The sequence below is a fragment of the Schistocerca nitens genome, chromosome 9 (assembly GCF_023898315.1).
Source record: "Schistocerca nitens isolate TAMUIC-IGC-003100 chromosome 9, iqSchNite1.1, whole genome shotgun sequence".
NCBI lineage: Eukaryota > Metazoa > Arthropoda > Insecta > Orthoptera > Acrididae > Schistocerca > Schistocerca nitens.
In genome coordinates, this window is record NC_064622.1 from 333,265,359 (window position 1) to 333,286,665 (window position 21,307).

At 44.1% G+C, this 21,307-nt stretch overlaps 1 protein-coding gene across 1 annotated transcript in view; it reads left to right on the plus strand.

Moving 5' to 3' along the window:
- The window catches only part of LOC126204457 (vanin-like protein 3), a 159,279-nt gene that overhangs the window by 94,186 nt on the left and 43,786 nt on the right, over window positions 1–21,307 (plus strand). Inside the window, exons 2-4 of the mRNA XM_049938842.1 lie at window positions 6,891–6,987; window positions 10,736–10,906; window positions 18,347–18,484. Of these exons, the coding sequence (XP_049794799.1) occupies window positions 6,913–6,987; window positions 10,736–10,906; window positions 18,347–18,484 (384 nt within the window). The 5' untranslated portion in view covers window positions 6,891–6,912. The remainder of the gene's footprint in view (window positions 1–6,890; window positions 6,988–10,735; window positions 10,907–18,346; window positions 18,485–21,307) is intronic.

The window sequence follows — 21,307 nt, forward strand, 5'->3', positions numbered from 1 at the left end:
TCCTGCCTCGGGCATGGGTGTATGTGATGTCCTTAGGTTAGTTAGGTTTAAGTAGTTCTAAGTTCTAGGGGACTTATGACCTAAGATGTTGAGTCCCATAGTGCTCAGAGCCATTTGAACCATTTTTGCATCGCCACTGAACGTGGTCACATACCTTTGGAGTACAGCACAACCGTAATTTTTGCTCTCGTGCACACGGTGGGATGATTGCCCGCATCTCGTGGTCGTGCGGTAGCGTTCTCGCTTCCCACGCCCGGGTTCCCGGGTTCGATTCCCGGCGGGGTCAGGGATTTTCTCTGCCTCGTGATGGCTGGGTGTTGTGTGCTGTCCTTAGGTTAGTTAGGTTTAAGTAGTTCTAAGTTCTAGGGGACTGATGACCATAGATGTTAAGTCCCATAGTGCTCAGAGCCAAGGTGCGGTGGGATGATTACGGAGCATTCCACAAAATTCAACGAAATTTGAACGTGATTCGAAGCAGAAAGGGTACTTATCCCTTTTCAGCCCTCTTGTTTTCCGCCTTCCGTGATCATGCAGGAGTGCAACATTAACGTGTCCATGAATAAGAAGGGTCCTTCTAATACCCCGTTCAGCAACAACTTTGGTGCCACCCACTCAACTTTGTTGTGCACGTTAGAAACATACCTGTCAGAAACTTCTATATCAGTTCAGCACGGCAGCTGCTCTAGCGCACGACGGTAGGCAAATCCCGACACAACGAGTGTCGAAGGGGTTGCCTAACCTTCGGTCTGGGATCTTACTGACTAAAGTAGAATTGTTGTCAGTGGCGAGTCCCGCTTCGAATGGAGCCCCGATGAGAAGCGAGGCGCCCCGGACAGATGTGAGATACTAACCTGACTGTTCATTTCATAACAGGACTCCTTTGGATGCAATCAGCTCCACCCTCGTCAGCGCAACGGTACGTCGACAATATGCTGTTCCCCGTTTAGTTGCCCTGCATGGCAAGCTATCGTGCGCTTACATTTCAGCAACATAATGGCCGTCTCTTCATTGAGAGAGTTTCTACTGCTTGTCTTCTTGCTTTTCAAACCTTAACTTGGCCAGCAAGGTCCACGGATCTCTCCACAATTGCAAATGATTGGAGCAATATTGGCAGGGCCTTCCAACCAACTCGGGATTTTGACGATCTAGTGCGTCACTTGGGCATAATTTGGCAAGATATCCCTCTGGAGGACATCCAACAACTCTACAAAGCAGTATCGAGACAAATAAGTGCTTGCATATGGGACAGAGATATACCAAAGTGATACTGAGTTACTCAATTTGTGAAGCTTATCGCAAGTTGAAAAAGAGAGTAGGAGAGAGGGCGATATATACGTGTATATGATAAACCCTTGGCCGGCCGCTGTGGCCGAGCGTTTCTAGGTGCTTCAGCCCGAAACCGCGCAGGTTCGAATCCGCCTCGGGCATGGATGTGTGTGATGTCCTTAGGTTAGTTAGGTTTAAGTACACTGCTGGCCACCGTAAATGCAACACCAAGAAAGACAAGAGGTAGCACAACAAGATTTATTTTGTAGATAACATGTTGACCAAGTATCAAATGATTACGTTTACAGACGTCTATGACATGTGGTTCCTGCCAGAATCAGTAGCCAGAGTAGCCGACATTGTTGGGGATCACCGCTGCCACACGTCTCGGCATTGAGTCAAAGAGACGTTGGATGTGTTCCTGGGGTACAGCAGCCCAAGCAGTTTCCACACGTTGCCAAAGATCATCTGGTGTGGCAGCTGGGGATATAATCTGGGTCACTCGTTGAGCAACCATGGACCACATGTTTTCTATCGGCGAAAAATCCGGAGAGCGAGCCGGCCAGGGAAGCAATTCAATCTGGTTATTGACGAAGAACCTTTGGACAATGCGTGCCACGTGTGGTCGCGCATTATCCTGTTGAAATATGGCTGTGGCCGAGCCTAAAGGTAAGGAAGGACAACTGGCTCCAGCACCTCGGATATCTAGCGTCGGCTATTTAAAGTACCGGCAATGCGTACTAGAGGCGTCCGAGAGTAATATCCAATGCCGCCCCATACCATAATACCCGGTGCAAGACCAGTGTGGCGGTGCATAATGCAGCTGTCCAGCATCCTCTCTCCACGGTGTCTCGACACTCGAATCCGACCATCGCAGTGCTGCAGACAGAAGCGTGCCTCGTCAGTAAAGACAACGTCATTCCATTCTGCCGTCCACATCCGTCTGTCATCACACCATTGGCGACGGAGACGTATGTGGTTCTGCGCCAATGGTAGACGAAGCAATGGACGTCTTGCGGACAGACCACTCTGCTGTAAACGGCGTCGAATGGTACGCGCAGACACTGGATGATGCGTTACAGACGCAATGTGCTGTGCTATGGTTCGGGATGTCACTGAGCGATCCGCCACTGCCATGCGCACAATTTGCCTATCAGCACGTGCAGTGGTGCACCGAGGTGAATGCGATCGACCACGTCGGTCCGTCGTACCCTCCTGCATCCAACGGTCACATATCCGCATTACAGTTGTTTGGTTTCGTCCAACACGACTAGCGATTTCTCTGTATGATAATCCACAATCTCGGTAAGCCACTATCCTTCCTCTGTCGAACTCGGATACTTGATCAAAAGATGTTCGCTGTTGTCTACGAGGCATAACTGATCGTCTTGTGGAACAACCACAAGGTAAACACACGTGCCAAACGTACACCCGTCGAAATCGCCAAGCCTTAAATGGCGCTATGAGGTGGCGCCACAGGCGCGCATGATGTGCGTCTGCGCTGAAATTCTAATCAGTTGCATATCTCATCGCTGCAAACCCATGGTGTAAATTTCACTTGATTCGGATGCTTCCTTCAGGGTGTTGCATTTACGGTGGCCAGCAGTGTAGTTCTAAGTCTAGGCGACTGATGACCCCAGACATTTAAGTCCCCTAGTGCTTAGAGCCATTTGAACCCTTCCCTCGAAAATTTCTCTCCTTCATACCTCTCTGTGTTACCACAGATGACATGCCGCTAATCTCATTTGCACTAAGATTGCAGTCCACGCGAGGTGCCTATTTGCTTCCATCGCCCTGAGTGGAATTCATAAGTTCTAATAAATATTCAGCAACCTGCAGCCTTCTATAGTTGTTGTCCCCTGCACAAAAAACAGCACGTAGGTCGTCAATCCGTTATCTTGAGGCTGTAAGAAACTCTTAGCGAGGAACTGATATTTTTAAATTTGCAATTGATTTGTTTATACGGAATGCCATTCGCTTTTTATTAGCAGAACACGAGAAACTGCGCAATTACATTCCATTTTAGAGTTACAAATAATTTCAATTCTTCAACAAAATATGTTGTTGTTGTGGTCTTCAGTCCTGAGACTGGTTTGATGCAGCTCTCCATGCTACTCTATCCTGTGCAAGCTTCTTCATCTCCCAGTACTTACTGCAACCTACATCCTTCTGAATCTGCTTAGTGTATGCATCTCTTGGTCTCCCCCTACGATTTTTACCCTCCACGCTGCCCTCCAATACTAAATTGGTGATCCCTTGATGCCTCAGAACATGTCCTACCAACCGATCCCTTCTTCTGGTCAAGTTGTGCCACAAACTCCTCTTCTCCCCAATCCTATTCAGTACCTCCTCATTAGTTATGTGATCTACCCATCTAATCTTCAGCATTCTTCTGTAGCACCACATTTCGAAAGCTTCTATTCTCTTCTTGTCCAAACTATTTATCGTCCATGTTTCACTTCCATACATGGCTACACTCCATACAAATACTTTCAGAAAACAAAATAATGAACTGCATATTTCCGTAACTACTGTCACACTGTTCTCAGCTATATTTCCAAATAACCAGAGATTGCTTATAAAGTCTTAACTGACACCGACCGCGGCAGACAACATGTCTGTCCTCCGACACTGCCGAACCAGCTTTGATCTTACACCCGAGCCACGTCGTCTGCCATCCAAGTTAAACGTGATCCGAAGATCTCCGAACTGCTTCCTCCAACTTTTCGTTTAGCTGTTGATGTTTATACTGCTGGTAATTAACACTTTTGAAATAATGGAATGATAGCGTGCTGTTGAGAGATGTTTTCACATGAAATACCAGCAAATTCACTGTGTATCTTTTCTAATATTAATAACAAGAGATTACCATTTTGGCGTGCATCTTCCGAACACAGCAGCCAATCGCGAAGGACCAAAATTTAGACGGCCTTTCTCACGATACCCGTACCGAACAAACCACACTACGTCATCTTCCCACTGCTGCCTTCTCAATTCTTCTAAGAAGAGCGTCTTGTAGCCGGATATTGTGGCTGTAACGCTAGAAATATTATAAACTCTTGTCTTGAATATATCATTCAATTTTTCTAAAATTGTAATCATTTGTTTTTCTGCGCATATACATCAAAACCACCGATTTCCGTCCCACTCGGATAATTCCTTCATGGTGCGTCGCTTTTTCTTTCTGGTCTGTATAATCTATTTATTTACATGTACTCAACCAACAATAAAGTTGGACAAAACGCAATATGACTTAGAAATGATGTTATAGATAGTACTGTTGTTACATAGAACCATATCAGGCAGAATATGCAGACGTTGTTAAACTTTCATATGAACTGGATGTGTGTCTGGGTCGTCTGCGCTATGATTTTTCTTTGTAATTTTAGGTTAGCAACATTTCTCGTTTGCACTTTACGAAATCCATACATATTACAAAAATATATGTTCAACATATCCTCCTAAACCACTGGACTGATTTCAACCAAACTTGGTGCACAATAGCATTTAACTTCTGGAAACAATCGCTGTGTAATAACCACCCACCTATCAAAGGGGGTGTCGGTGGGGGCGAAAAGTAGTGTAGACCGTGACACGGAAATACCCAGACTATATCCACCCAGTATTTGAGTATGAGAGAACATAGTGACTTGCAAAGAATCTTACACATTACAACACTTTGTCTCGCTGAGAACCCCCACTAACTGATGAAAGGAGAAAAGATTGTCGCTTACTACATTTTCGCTATTCATGCAGTATAACTGCTGATCAGGCTTCATTTCTTTGCTAGGAATTCTGCTCGCAACACATTTCACGTGTATGCACATATATCGCTGAATGTACCCAAAAATTAATCATATACGACTCTTAGTTCAGGTGATGTGACGTCATAAACACCGAGATGAGTGAAAAACAGCCGCATCCTGCATGACGTCTAAATTTATTACTTCTTTGCTACTAATTCTATTCTCAACACATTGCGTAGACAGTATACACACATGCCCTCGAATGTACCTATAAATGTATATCCCTGTATGACATATAGTTCCGGAGGTATCACGTCATAATCATTGAGCTGTGTGAGAATGAAACTGCAGGGCGAAATTCGCTAGAGATCCACATGATATATGTGTACAAATATTTATACAGTATACTATACATATGGTGAACACTAATAAAACCGACAAACTACAGGCAGGGATTCCTGACTGGAAATGGAAGGAAAGGGTCCTATGAACATGTGTCCGGAAATGCATCGTTGCCAAAGTAGATGGCGCTGACGAATGGAAGTTCCTCTGATCACACCCCGTGTGTTCCTTGTGTGTTGCGGGTTGTATGACTGACACAGCGTACTGTAAGCAGCAGAATGGCCCGGAATTGATGCCGGAAAGAAGGCGAGATGGTGTTTGTGTACGGCGAAGCAAATGGAAACGGTCGAGAAGCGTCTCAGCTATACCAAATGAAGTACCGTCACTGGCACATCACACAACATTTCAAGCCTTTTTTGGACGTTTCTGTGACCATGGGTCCTGCCAAACAGGCGAAGGTGCAAGCAGGTGGCGGACTATGTCTATACCAGATTTGCAGGACCAGGTTCTGCAGGATATTGAGACGAACACTAGTACAAGGTCCAGGCAAGTGGTCCACCAAGATGGTGTAAGCCACTACTATGCGCATCACTCTCAACATCTGTTGTGGCGTGGATGAGACGCAGCTCTATACTGTGTTCCGGGTCTATTTGCTGTCGTTGCAGGCACACCGTCCGCTTCCAGCCACATGTCGACAAGACCTCTTTTCCTCCATTTCCAGTCGGGAAGCGTTCCCTTATTACTGTACACCTGTAAATTGAGATATACATGACATATGCGTTCGTGGGCCCAAGGATCGGCTACAACCAAACTTGGTACGGTACACTATCTGGAATGAAATACTATGAGGGTAACCTCCTATTTGGATGGGGGACATCATTTGGAGAGAGAAGGGCAGAGGAAGAGATAGACAGACAGGGAGAGAGAAGAAGAAGAAGGGCGCAAATAGCCGAGGGTGAGGGGGCGGGGAGGGTTCAGATGAGCAGGGAGATGGGAGGAGGAAATGGACAGAGAAAGGGAAGAGGAGAATATGGACGGAGTAAGGGGGAGGGACATAGACACGGTAGGAGAAAATGGACAGAGAGAGAGGGTAGTAGCTGATGGACACAGAGAGGTGCAGGAGGGCATAGAGAGTGGGGGTGGAGGACGTGGACAGAGTGAGGGGGATTACCAAATGGACAGAGAGAAGGGCAGACGAGATGGATAGAGAAAGGGGGGAAGAAAGAGATGGACCAATAGAACTGGAATAAATATGTACTTAGGCACATCCAGATACTCAGATAGTAAATATATAATAATCTGATTCTGTTTCTTTAAATCAGTGACTTGACGTTCAACTAACCTAGTCTATGCAATCTAACTCATCAAACATATGCACTTTTCGCTATAGTGTTCATAGGCGTTGTGCCATTTGCCAGAGATATTGGGACATGTACCCAACAACGTATCCGAGAGAAGGTCAAGAGCGTCATAGAGGTCGCGTTTTCATTTTCTGCCTCTCCTGGTGAGTTTTCTGATGAAGTGTTCTGCCTGCAGGATCACCCGGCACATCGTCAAGATGGCCATCTTGCTCAACGTCGTGCTGTGGGGCATCGCCGTCGTGCTCATTGTCTACGAGGTCGGACTCATACAGGTCAGTAGACGGACTGCCACTTTGCATTTACCCCTTAGGGGTTCAATTTCCAAAACCACAGAACACGTGTTTTATATATATATATATATATATATATATATATATATATATATATATATATATATATATATTTCCGACCGAAGAGTCAAACACTAACTTTCATACAAGTAGCTTTAAAAATGCTTTTGTAGTTCTTTAATAACGACTTGTTTTCAAAAAACTTTCACCAACTATTTCACCCCATTAGGGGTTCAATTTTCAAAAATTCTGAAACACGTATTTCTTTATTTCTGACCGTGAAATCAAATACCTAATTTCGTAGTTCTAGCTTCAAAACTGCATTCATAGGCACATTTTCCAAAAAGCCTTTCATCCCCTGTTTCACCGCCTTATGGCTAAAACTTGGTAACCGATGCTTACAGTATAAGATCATAACCATCTCCCAATTTCAAGTTTCTATCCTTAGCGGTTTGGGCTGGACGATGATAAGTGATGAGTCAGTCAGGACACTGGTGAGAGAGAGAGAGAAGGGGAGAGAGAGAGGGGGGAGGGTGGGAGAGAGAGAGAGAGAGAGAGAGAGAGAAGGAGGGAGGGAGGGAGGGAGATCGCGGGCGCGACAACCTACTTAATAGCATCCATCTTTCCTAATGCAATACAGGAGCGGTTCTGGGTGGGATGTCTTCAACAAGTTCTCTTGGCAGATTTCCGGAGACACGTCTGCACTCAGATCACGTAAATGCCGTAAATTACATGCTGGTGGGTAGTTTTTGGACACATAGCTGTCTTCCAATAGCGTCCCACATGTGTTCCAAGTGGCACAGCTCAGGCGAATTTGGTGGCCAAGACATCAACGTGGGTTCACTATCAAGCTCCTCAAACCTTTTATTGGCTCATAACATGGACACTTATCTTATTGGTAGATGCCATTGCCTTCGGGGAAGCCACTAGGTATGAAGGGAGGATGGTCTGCTTTAACGTTCACGTAGCCGACAGCTGCCATAGTGCCTGCGATTACTGCCACAAGTCACAAGGAAGCCCACGTGAGTGGCCTCCACGGCACAAGTTCCAATTAGGGAGGAAAGAAGAAGGAAAGCGGCCGTGCCCTTTCGAGGAACCACCCCAGCATTTGCCTTAAACGATTTAGGAAAATTACGGAAAACCTAAATCAGGATGGCCAGAGGCGGGTTTGAACCGTCGCCATCCCGAATGCGAGTCTAGTGTGCTAACCACTGCGCTTCCCCGCTCGGTGAGGTTCGTTTGTGTATGAGTAAGGACAGAAACTGAAAATGTTCCGTACTCCATGCCAAAAGTCAATACATACATCTGTTTCATTAAAAGGAAAAAATTCATGCGGAAATTACACAGTGATTTTGCGGTTTGGTTCATAGATAGATCGCTATGCAATAAGGGGTTAATACAGAACTTTTCCCACTTGACACCCTTTTTGTTCATGTTAGATAACTATAGCGTAAACCATTTTGTAGAATTTCGTCGGTTACCATAATATTTTAAGGTACTGAGCCTGCAAATCGATTTAATCTCAATTGAGTCACCTCCAGGGAAAATTAATGTTCATATAAAATGAGGATTTCGTTCATAAATGTGTTTTATTTTCATTAACGTCATGAATAAATATGTGTTCAGTTCATTTCTCTGAGTCGTCATCAAAAAATTCAATATACATCTTATTAACTGCCATTTTTATTTACGTTCAGTTAACTTTGCTCAGTATAAATTCCTAACACAAGAGACTGGAAGTTATGGTCTGCAAGGCCATTGAATATTGATTTTATTACATGATTTTCTTCATTATCTGTTTTTATACAAATATTATCAGTTCCAGTTTTCAAGACCTATATTGTCCTGGCTGGTAAGTTTATAATAGAATGAACTGAATGACAATTTTGTTACATGCAATAAATTCTTCCTATAGGAGATTTTTTAGTCTACATTTTAGCTATCAATGACCATTATTTCTATGTTTTACTGTTAAAAATAGCTTATGAATGAACCGAAATTTCTTGCAGGGGTTCTTTACACGGTTACTATAACGAAATACATATTACGACATTCTGATCCTTTCGCACATGATTCAGGTTGATGCTCTGAGCAAAATTGATTAATATCCCTGTTCTTAAATGTATGACTGCTACTGATGAATGTACAAAATTCCTCTTTCTCCACGTCTCAAAGAATCATGAAAAAATACTCGTGCGAAACACAACTTGCCCTCTTCATACCTGACACCTTGCAAATAATGGATGCAGATGAACAAGTAAATTCTGTCTTCTTAGAGTTCCTTAACGAGTTCGACACTTCCCACATCGTCGACTACTGACCAAAATACGTTCATGCGAAGTATCTTTCCAAATATGTGATTGTCTCAGTGAATATTTGACTAGTAGAACCAATGTGTTACACTGGATGGCAGTAGTTCTACAGAAACGAAAGTAACATCACTTGTGCCACAAGGGCTCGTAATAGGACCTATGATGCCCTCAACATACATACACAATTTGTCAGATTCAGCAGCACTACAAGATTGTTCACTGACAAAGCCGTTGTCTACGGGCAAGTAGCGATGGTGGTTATGGCTGAAGCTATCGGTTTTCGGTTAGAGCGGTTCTTTTCGTCTCCAGTTTAACCAGAATGTTGAAACCGCTCAAAATAACCTGTTTCTAAAAATAAACAATGTTCTTGTTTTTCATTGCTGTTATTTGCTGTAACAAAAGTAGACGTCAAACAAAGACTGAAAAATTCTAATGTAGGTGAAGGACTTGGAGCTTACGATCGATATGGGACTGAGACTGCGGCAGAAATCGATCTCATTAGGCACAGCAAAGATTGCGAAGGCGAAGGAGACGGGCGTCAGCGGAGCGAAAAGTCAGAAGCTGATGGCTTCGCTGCATCCTCACTTTTGGACGTTATCAATTTTTCAACCTGAAGTGATAACAAAATTAATGACTGAGTTATTATCCCGAGTTTATAGCATTTCATTAAAATTATGGGTATGTCACTCAAATTTACCTTCTCTTCCCAGGAGCGTCGTGAATCTTTCCTGCTTCTAAGATACACTATGTGATAAAAGGTATCCGGACACCTCCAAAAACATACGTTTTTCATATTAGGTTCATTGTGATGCCACTTACTGCCAGGTACTCCATATTAGCGACCTCAGTAGTCATTAGACATCGTGAGATAGCAGAATGGAGCACTCCGCGGAACCCACGGACTTCGAACGTGGTCAGGCCATTGGGTGTCACTTGTGTCATACGTATGCACGAGAGATTTCTACACTCCTAAACATCCCTAGGTCCACCGTTTCTGATGTGATAGTGAAGAGGAAACGTGAATGGACACAGCGTGAGTTGTTGACTGACAGAGACCGCCGATAGTTGAAGGCGGTCGTAATGTGTAATAGGCAGACATCTATCCACACCATCACACAGGAATTCCAAATTGCATCAGCATCTACTGCGAGTACTATGACAGTTAGGCGGGAGGTCAGAAAACTTGGATTTCATGGTCAAACGGCTGCTCGTAAGCCACACATCACGCCGGTAAATGCCAAACGACGCCTCGGTTGGTGGATTAGTATGACCTGTCCAACTTTCCAGTCCTGAGGTACAGATCTTATGGCGAGTGAGCAGCTGCACATTCATTAACTTTGCTGTTTACACAGGCCCGAGAAGGGAAGTTTGCTGTCTGCTGTTCTGGAAGGTAACAACGAGTGTTCTCGCTGCTGCAGGCGTACCCAGCGGGCGACGATGAGTCGCAGGGAGGTGACCGGCGCATGCAGTACGTGGCCGCGGTGGTGGAGTACCCCGCGCTGGGAGACCCCACCAAGGAAGACCCTCAGCTCGTGATTGGCGCCAACTGCGAGCGCTACATCCGCTTCATGCGTCAGGCCCGCGACCAGGTGAGTCTCGGCTCGTGGCTGGACTGATTTCCCTACGTAGCTCACGGCAAATGTCTAAGGAAAGACGCGGACGTTTGCCTTCAACATGTCGCGCAAATCCGAGCCAGTGCTCCACCTCTTAACGACCTCTTCATTGATTCCAAACCTTCCTGCTTCCTAGCATCCAGAGCTAGACCATTACAGAGAAAGCAAGAACCTACGTGCGGAATCTACTGTACGAGATGGTTATCAGAAATTCTCGAAATGAATTAATTAAAATTATTACGTCATACCTCGAGCTTTTCTGTAGTGTCACCTTCTTGGAGAGTGAACACAACGGTCCTGACGTTTTTCACACTCTGGAAGTCTTTCTTTGCTCAGATGTTGGGTGCCCTCTCCAATTCCGCTCGAATCTCCTCCACTGTACCGAATCTTGACTCCTTCATCTCAATCTTGGGGAGGAGAAGCCGTCACACGGAACTAAATCTGCTGGGTTCAGCGGACGGGAAACAATTGTCATCTTGTTCTTAGTGAGAAAAATCATGAATAGGCTGTATACGACTGTGCACCGCCTTTGCAGAGTACTCAGTCGTTCATCCTCCCTCACGCGTCTTAGAAAATCGTGGTAGAAGTCTTTATTTACTGTCTGATCATGAGGGTGAACTCTTCACGAACAGCAAGGTCAATATACAAGATGTGTGTTTTAACTTGAGACAAGAAAATATCTCAAAAACGACGCATCTTCAGAAAAAAATGTTCTAGGTGAAAAGTTAATATTAGTAAAGGGGACATTGTGCGTGCATTGTCCCCTTAATCCTTCCTCATGCGTCTTACAACATCGTGACAAAAGTCTTTATTTACTGTCTGACCAGGAGGGTGAACTCTTTACGAACAATCCCGTCGATATACTGGTCACCTCATAACCACCCTACCTGTTTCGGTGGGGTCAACTTTGTATTTGCAAATGGGAACCCCCCCACCCCATTTTTATTGCATATTCTGATACCACACCAAAAAATACTCGCGGTTTATTCACGCCATTGTTTTCCCTTTTTGGTAGGCGGCACTGTAATTGATAAATGTCAAGTGTGTCTGTTTTTGCAATTAAGAACCGACGCATCTGATTCTACATTTCACTTGCGACGTAAATGTAAACCTTTGTGTTCTAACGGTTGCTGTTTACTTTCGAAGTTTACTCTAGTGTAGCGAATTTGATTGTACAGTAAAATATGGTTAGCTGTTTCGATGTCTGTTTAGAAACTACTTTTAGCTTGATCCAGGAACAACGACGTGGATGTAATAGCTTCCCATCGAGCTGCTTAATATCCGTGAGTGCTGTTGCCTCTCACCATTGGGATGTTTGATTTCGGTAGAGTCTCTTTGCCTCTCAGAATCGGGGTACTTCATTTCGACGAGTATCCATGGCAGGTGCGCCTGTCACTATCACTTCATGGATATTTTACCTTATTACAATGGTTGTGGTTTATATGCCGCTGTTAACACGTAGTGGCCAATGCGAGAGTTACACCAGTTGGGCCGGCCGCGGTGGTCTTGCGGTTCTAGGCGCTGCAGTCCGGAACCGCTACGGTCGCAGGTTCGAATCCTGCCTCGGGCATGGATGTGTGTAATGTCCTTAGGTTAGTTAGGTTTAAGTAGTTCTAAGTTCTAGGGGACTGATGACCTAAGATGTTAAGTCCCATAGTGCTCAGAGCCATTTGAACCATTTTACACCAGTTGGACAGAAATACTCACTGAAATCAATGCTGCAGACTGGATCTGAGGGCAGCTACCGAAATCAAGCATTACGATAGTTTGGGGACTTACTGCACTCAATCTCGCAGGAAACAGAAAACTGCGTTACCATACAAGTAACATATGGCCAGATAAGTCAGCGTCTATCCATATTACTTGTACTGTACGATCACATTTGTAACACTTAGGTAACGTCTGAACATTAGTATCAACCGTTAGAACACAAAGCTTTACATGTACATCGTAAATAAATTGTAGAATCAAATCCGTCAGCTCTTAATTGCAAAAAAAGGCACCCTTGATATTAGCGATTACAGGACCATCTACGACGAATGGAAAACGATGGTTTGAGTGGACCGTGCGTATCTTTGGCGCAGAATCTAATATTCAATAAAAATGGGGTGTTCCCTTTTTAAAATACAATGTTGACCCTGCCCACACAGGAGATGGTTAGGAGATGGCCATTTGCAGCACAGACAGATGTCTCCTCCACTAAAATTAACTTTGCACGTAGAACGTTTTTTTCCAAACGATGTGTCTTTTTCGAGATAAATAGTTGTCTCAAAACAGATACTCTGTATAAGGAAAAGAAACAGTGATTTAATATTACTCTATCCGGAGGGCCACTGTTGCAGACAATGAGAGAACAAAGCAGGAGAATGACCGCCGACACCCTCTGTATGGTCATCAGGCAGCAAGATCCCGCCGTAAATGCCGCAAGAGTTTCCTTGCTATGACTGCACCACTGGAGGGAGCACCAGAGGCAATTCGTCTTGCAACATGGAAGAGCTCTCTGCCCGTAGACGTCTCACCAAAATAAGAACTATCTCCTGGCGCAAACCTACAGTACCCTGTATGGAGGTCCGTAAACCGTCAAAGAATGGGCCTCCCCCCAATGCAAGACCAACCTGAAGAGATGGGGAATCCTTCCAGTGAGTGCTGACACCTTTTGCGACTGCGGGGCTGAAGAAGATCCAAGCCACCTACTTGTATGCCCCCTCCTGAACAACCCGTGCACAATACAAGATGTTTACGAAGGAAATGACAAAGCTATCGCAGCTGCTATTTTTGGAAATGCTGACGGGACACGGAAATGAATGAATGAATATTACTCTCGTTTTGTCGAGCTTTCTTTGGTTGAAGTAAAGAAGAACTCCTCCGATGTGACGATTGCTGGTAGTTTCAGGGTCATAGCCGTAAACACGACTTGCATCACCGGTTAAAACTTCTGAAAGAGAATTTGGATCGTCTCGAAGCAGTTGTTTAAGATTCGTACAGAAGTCCAAATGATGTTGCTTCTGACCGTCTTGAAGCAGTCGCAGAATAAACTTCGCCGCAACCCTTCTCATGTTCAGTTCTTCCTGCAGAATACATTCACATGTACCACAACTTATGCGCAAGATGATGCTGATTTCTTGGATGGTATGTCGGCAGTCTTGCAGAAAGAGATCCTTCACTGTCTGAACATTTTCTGGTGTGGTGCCAGTTGACGTCCCGTGTAGTACATTCGTGTTATTTTGTTTGTTGTACAAAACTGAATTCACAGTGTTTTTCTGAAATTAAGGGAGAGCCCATTCATAGAGAACCACTTATAATTTTTTGAAAACTTTTAAGGGGAGCCGGAGGTGGTCAAATCCAAAAAATTACGATTTTTTTTTTTTTTTTTTTTTTTTGCTACTGAAAATTAATTGGAACATTCCTCTTTAATGTAAACTTTGAGTTATTGTTCTACTCGCCCTAGAAGTGGAGTTATTACCATTTTCCCCCACGCCTGCAGAGGAAATGGGCGGCCGCTGAATGCATCTAACACCCTCTCGCGACTTCCTGGCGAACTGCTTGGGATTTTCTCGGCCTGTTACGCATACAGCGCCTTATGTTACGCATACAGCGAGTGTGCAAGGGTTGGCTACATTGTTTTCTGTGACAAATGAAGCGCTAAGAGCGCGGAACATCGTCTCTTTGCTGTTTACCGTTTCGAATTAGTTCAGTGTTGCGCCTGTTGTTGGTAGTATTATACTTCTTGTGTAAAGCGTTGTTCTGGTTACGATGCCACGTTTTAGTAACCGTGTATATAAGAAGAGGAAGAACGTAGGGAAAAGAAAATTAACACTAATACCAAGTTGCGATACTACAATTACTGAAACAGTGCGTTCTTCTGCTAAGCAACACATGGCCGGCCATAGCCCTGTGACATCTTCTAGCAAGAAGCTGACTGGTGGAAGTAACAGATTTCGTGAATATGTTAGCGACAGTGATGATATTAACGAAGTACTGAATATTGGATTATTATCTTCTGCGCTGAAAGAAAGTGTTCTGTGCAAAATGTGTTCAAGTGTAGGAGTGGGACTAGAGATAACAAAGCATTTTGGTTTAGCTTGTGAGATGAAGATAATCTGTGCATGTTGCGAGTATCAAGTGACTTTCTACAATTCACATGCCAGTCTCTTTGGTGAAAATGGACGATCTAGAGTGTTTGATGTGAATGTTCGACTTGTGTATGGTCTTCGATCCATTGGAAAAGGGTCTGCTGCTGGTAAACTGTTTTGTGGTATTATGAACTTGCCATCGCCTCCAAGCAAATTTGGGTACTACTGTGAACTGGTAGGATCCTTTGCTGAAGATGTGGCTTTGAAAACCATGAAGAAAGCAGTGGAGGAATCTGTAGAAATGAACAGTGGTTCTAGGGATTTGGTAGTGGCATTAGATGGTTCCTGGCAAAAGAGGGGTCATAAATACCTGAATGGGGTTGTAACTGCTACTTGTGGTGATAGTGAAAAAGTGATAGATGTTGCAATATTATCAAAACATTGTAGGTGCAAAAATAAAATCAAAGGAGAGCACAGTGGAACCTGTGAGGCAAATTTTAGTGGATCAAGTGGAGCAATGGAAGTGGATGGAGTGAAACAAATTTTTGAATGTCCAGTTCCCAGATACAACATTAGGTACAAATACTACCTTGGGAATGGTGACTCCAAAGGTTTCAAGACTATAGAGGAACTGAAACCATATGGAAATGAATTTGTAGTTGAAAAGTTGGAATGCATTGGGCATGTGCAAAAGCGTATGGGTGCACGGCTTCAAAGGCTCAAACAAACTTTGGGTTCAAGTAAGCTCAGTGATGGAAAGACAATAGGAGGGAGAGGCAGGCTTACTGATGAGGTGATTGAACGTCTACAGAGATACTATGGGTATGCTATAAGGCAAAATACTAGTAACGTTAGTGACATGCGAAAAGCAGTGTGGGCATTGTTCCTTCAAACTGTGTCTTCCAATGAATACCCTCAACACAGCCTGTGCCCAAAAGATTCCTGGTGCAAATATAATGCAAAAAAGGACTATGATCACAAACATGGTTTGCCAGCAGCTGTGATAAATGCAATAAAACCCATTTTTCATGACTTAGCACAGCCAGAATTGTTACACAAATGTCTACACGGAAAGACGCAGAATCCTAATGAGAGCGTAAACAATTTGATTTGGAAAGTGATTCCTAAAAGGGTGTTTGTAAGCATAAAAACACTGCACTTTGGCATTTATGATGCAATAGCAACCTACAACCAAGGGAACAGTGTGAAGTGTGAAGTTCTGAAGGCATTAGGATTTACAGCTGGGGTGAACACTGTATGAGCACTAAGAAATATTGACAGAGAAAGGGTAAGAGGAGCAGAAAGAAGAGAAAGGCATATGAAATATGATGGAACAACAGGCCAGAAAAGAAGACAGAAGAGGAAGCTTTTGGAGGATGAAGAAGAAGACCCTGATAATCCATCCTATAGTGCAGGAATGTATTGAGAAACTTTGATAGCCATTTCCCGTAAATTAGAATTTTTCGAATATAAGGAACATTTTCTCAAAATCCACTCAAGCTAGAGAGATGAAATTTTTATACAGCACTCCTAGTGGTCAACTTACATTGTAACACAGCCATTTGGCAATATGTTCAGTAGTTTCATTTCAGTTTAATTATAAAGCAATTATTTGTAAAAAAATTTGGGTCATTAATAAAAAAAATAATTAGAAGGAAACTAGAAAAGATACTCCAAAATCCCTCTGTCATATCTGCAATACTAAACCACTCTATATGTAAAAAAAATTCAAATTTTTCTATTTGGTAGTTTACTCATAAATGTTCCTCACACTTAGTGATTTTTACATGGGCAGCATAGGCACCTCCAGCTACCCTTAAAAATTTATTCTGTTGTTATTTCTACAGTTGCCATAATTAAAATATTTGCTTTACCTGCATAAATTAGTAACCCTGCTTAGTGTGTGTTAAGTGGAAGGTAACCATTACATATAAGTACGAGGGTGAGTCAAATGAAAACCTTACATTTGTAATAACAAATCGAAATTTTGCGCTGTTATCCTGTAAGTTGGTAAGAGTGCTACAAACAGTGTGCAGAATGGCCTGTAGGTGGCAGCATAGTGCCGATGCACACATACCATCGCAGTATCAGTATAAAGATGGCCGCCCCACTTGCGTCTTGCACCAGGGAAGAACAGCGTTCTGTTATTGGGCTTTTGCGTAGTGAAACCTGTTGAAATTCGTCGACGAATAAAGGTTCAGTACGGTGATGCATGTTTGTCAGAGCAGCAAGTCTACGAATGGAGTAGGAAGTTCGCAAATGGTGTCACTTCAGTGGAAGATGCTCCTCGTCTAGGTCAGGCACAACGAGTTGTGACTCCACAGAACATTGCAGCAGTTGAAGCCATAGTGAAGGAAAACCGCCGAGTGACACTGAATGACGCAATGGGAGGAAAGAAGTTCCGTTCTGATGAAGAGGTACGCCACGCAGTGCATGAAGGTTGCACGGACTACCAAAAGATTTTTTTTCTAAAGGAATTTATGCACTTTGTAGGCGCTGGAGGACATCCACTGAGCGTGGGGGAGATTATGTTGAAAAGTGATACAGCTTTGTACCACTTCTGCACAATAAATAATATTTTAAAAAATATTTAAGGTTTTCATTTGACTCACCCTCATAGTACGAGAGAACCAAATCTGAACGATGTGGAGCTCTAACCTAACCTAACCTAACCTAACCTAACCTAACCATTCCTTCCCATTAACAAAATTTTCTTTTCTTCCACCCTCGTTCGAATTATTCTGTACCGCTACTTACATTGCTTTTTTTTGGTTCGATTCAAATCAGTTTTTTGTAATACCATTAATTCCATTAAATTTAAGCTTTTCAAAGAAGAGTGTTATTCTATGTTCAATCAAACGCCTTTAATGGATCGTAAGAAAACGCTAACTGGCGATAGTTTGCTATTTAAGGCTAGTAATATTTAGTGAGAGAGTGTTAAATGTGAGTGGAACCGAAATAGCAATAAAACACGTAACTTTTTTCTAATTAAGTGGGGCACTAATAATCAGTGCATTACTTTCCTGACTATTTTAGAAAACGAAGTCAGAAATGAAACTACACAACAGTTATTCTGACGTGTTGTGTCGCGTTTCTTATTAATACTCGTAGATTGAGTTCTCTGAGGACGCAGGACCCGTATATGCTGTTACTTTTCAACAAACTGGTAAGCAGGTAAGGATAATATACAAAAGTAACAGTTCAACGATGAGGACACTTCGGCAACTTTTCATACATATCTCAAAAACTCATTCGTATTGCCCAGTAGCATATTTCAAAACTAGCAGTTATCAACTGGCCAGACTACGTGCTACACAGATATAGCTTGGTGTTGTGGTTCCAGAGCGCCGACATCATCGTGTTCCCCGAGTGCGGGCTGACTTCGATGAACCTGCCGCCGACACGCGAGGAGCTGCGCAAGGTGCTGACGCCAATCCCAGAGCCGCAGGACAACCCGTGCGACGATGACAGCGCTGCCCAGGTAAAGCCTCGCTCTTTGTTTGCAACAGAGTCCAAGTAAATGTTATCCTCAGACGTATATATCTGATCAAAAGTATCGGACACGTATTAGTGGACATTAATATACACTACTGGCCATTAAAATCGCTACACCACGAAGATGTGCTACAGACGCGAAATTTAACCGACAGGAAGAAGATGCTGTGATATGCAAATGATTAGCTTTTCAGAGCATTCACACAAGGTTGGCGCCGGTGGCGACACCTACAACGTGCTGTCATGAGGAAAGTTTACAACCGATTTCTCATACACAAACACCAGTTGACAGGCGTTGCCTGGTGAAACGTTGTTTTGATGACTCGTGTAAGGAGGAGAAATGCGTACCATCACGTTTCCGACTTTGATTAAGGTCGGATTGTAGCCTATCGCGATTGCGGTTTATTGTATCGCGGCAGTGCTGCTCGCGTTGGTCGAGATCCAATGACTGTTAGCAGAATATGGAATCTGTGAGTTCAGGAGGGTAATACGGAACGCAGTGCTGGATCAGAACGGCCTCGTATCACTAGCAGTCGAGATGACAGGCATCTTATCCGCATGTCTGTTACGTCTCGATCCCAGAGTCAACATATGGGGACGTTTGCATCTGCACGAACAGTTCGACGACGTTTCCAGCCGCATGGACTATCAGCTCGGAGACCATGGCTGCGGTTACCCTTGACGCTGCATCACAGACAGGAGTGCCTGCGATGGTGTACTCAATGACGAACCTGGGTGCACGAATGGCAAAACGTCATTTTTTCGGATGAATTCACGTTCTGTTTACAGCAGCATGATGGTCGCATCCGTGTTTGGCGACATCGCGGTGAACGCACGTTGGAAGCGTGTATTCGCCATCGCCATCCTGGCGTATCACCCGGCTTGGTGGTATGGGGTGCCATTGGATACACGTCTCGGTCACCTCTTGCTCGCATTGACGGCACATTGAACAGTGGACGTTAAATTTCAGATGTGTTACGACCCGTGGCTCTAGCCTTCATTCGATTCCAGCGAAACCCTACATTTCAGTAGGATAATGCACGACCGCATGTTTCAGGTCCTGTACGGGCCTTTCTGGATACAGAAAATGTTCGACTGCTGCCCTGGCGAGCACATTCTCCAGATATCTCACCAACTGAAAACGTCTGGTCAATGGTGGCCGAACAACTGGCTAGTCACAATACGCCAGTCACTACTCTTGATGAACTGTGGTATCGTGTTGAAGCTGCACGGGCAGCTGTACCTGTACGCGCCATCCAAGCTCTGTTTTACTCAATGCCCAGGCGTATCAAGGCCGTTATTACGGCCAGAGGTGGTTGTTCTGGGTACTGATTTCTCAGGATCTGTGCTCCCAAATCAAATTGCGTGAAAACGTAATCATATGTCAGTTCTAGTATATTTGTCCAATGACTACCCGTTTATCATCTGCATTTCTTCTTGGTGTAGCAATTTTTAATGGCCAGTAGTGTAGACTTTGTCCACACGTCATCCTTATGGTGCCTTCAACTAGCTTGAACTTTTCTGTGGTCACTTTCAAAGAAGTATATGAATATCAGTGAAGGCATGACCAAAGAATGTAATGAAGTTCGACGCTGGGGTCTGAAGCGAAGCTGACGTTCTGACTCATCTCAAAGATGTTTCATGCGGTTCTTGTTGGGACTCTGCGAAGTTCAGTCCATTTCAGGAATGTTGTTCTCCACAAACCATTGCTCACAGATGCTGCTTTTCCGTATCAGCAACAGTTGTAGACCTGGGCAGTTATGGAAGGGTTGAAATGTCCTGGATTGATTCGTTATTTACATGACATCCGATGACTATTCTACTTTCTAAGTGACTGTGTTCTCCTAATCGACCCACTGCACAGTTACTGCCTCTTTACTAACATTGCTGAGTGGCTTGCATGAGTGCCTTTTTAAGCCTGTATTTACTGAAGGTACGGTGGACTTTTCCTAACGCCTTCTATCTAAGACAGCGGATGCGAAGAGAAAAGGGTTTACTAACATGTGTAAGTGTCCTGGCAAGTGTGTTATTGCGCTATGTCTAGTGTGAGATTTGATGTTGTTTTCTGTGCTCTGAAATGACGAGAGGTTATGTTCCTTGGGTTTTCGTAATTAACCTAGTGGTGAAATGAGGAGGAGCGGTGAATTTTCTGTTTTGTCATAAAATGATTGCGTTCTGTTCTGAATGACAGTGATGATGGATGGCACGTTTGCGTCAGTGACACTACAACACTCCCCGCCTCCTTTTATATACTAGCGGGTCCTCTTCACGTGATATTTAGCAGTCACTTCCGCATTATACAGAGGTGCCCGGATACCTTTGATTACATAGAGTATACGGACATTGAGAGCTACCCTAGCCCTGGTGTCACTGGAGGCGGTTTACCCACACTGCGCACGTACCACATGGTAGTCTTTCGGACCCTGCGCTATTAGGATCCCGCTACTGACGGTCTATTTCCATCAAGTCGGCCGCTGTGGTCGAGCGGTTCTAGGCGCTTCAGTCCGGAACCGCGCTGCTGCTACGGTCGCACGTTCGAATTCTGCCTCGGGCATGGATGTGTGTGGTGTCCTTAGGTTAGGTTTAAGTAGTTCTAAGTCTAGGGGACTGATGACCTCAGATGTTAAGTCCCATAATGTTTAGAGCCATTTCAGCCTTCTTCCATTAAATGTTGCAGAGCTACGCTTTACAGCTACCGCCTCAGAGCGCAACGTACATAACTCTTTCCCAGCCGGTAGACTTCGACATTGTACTCTGTGGCACAGACTCACGTAGCGAAATTTTGTTCTGTCCAGAAACAAATGTTATA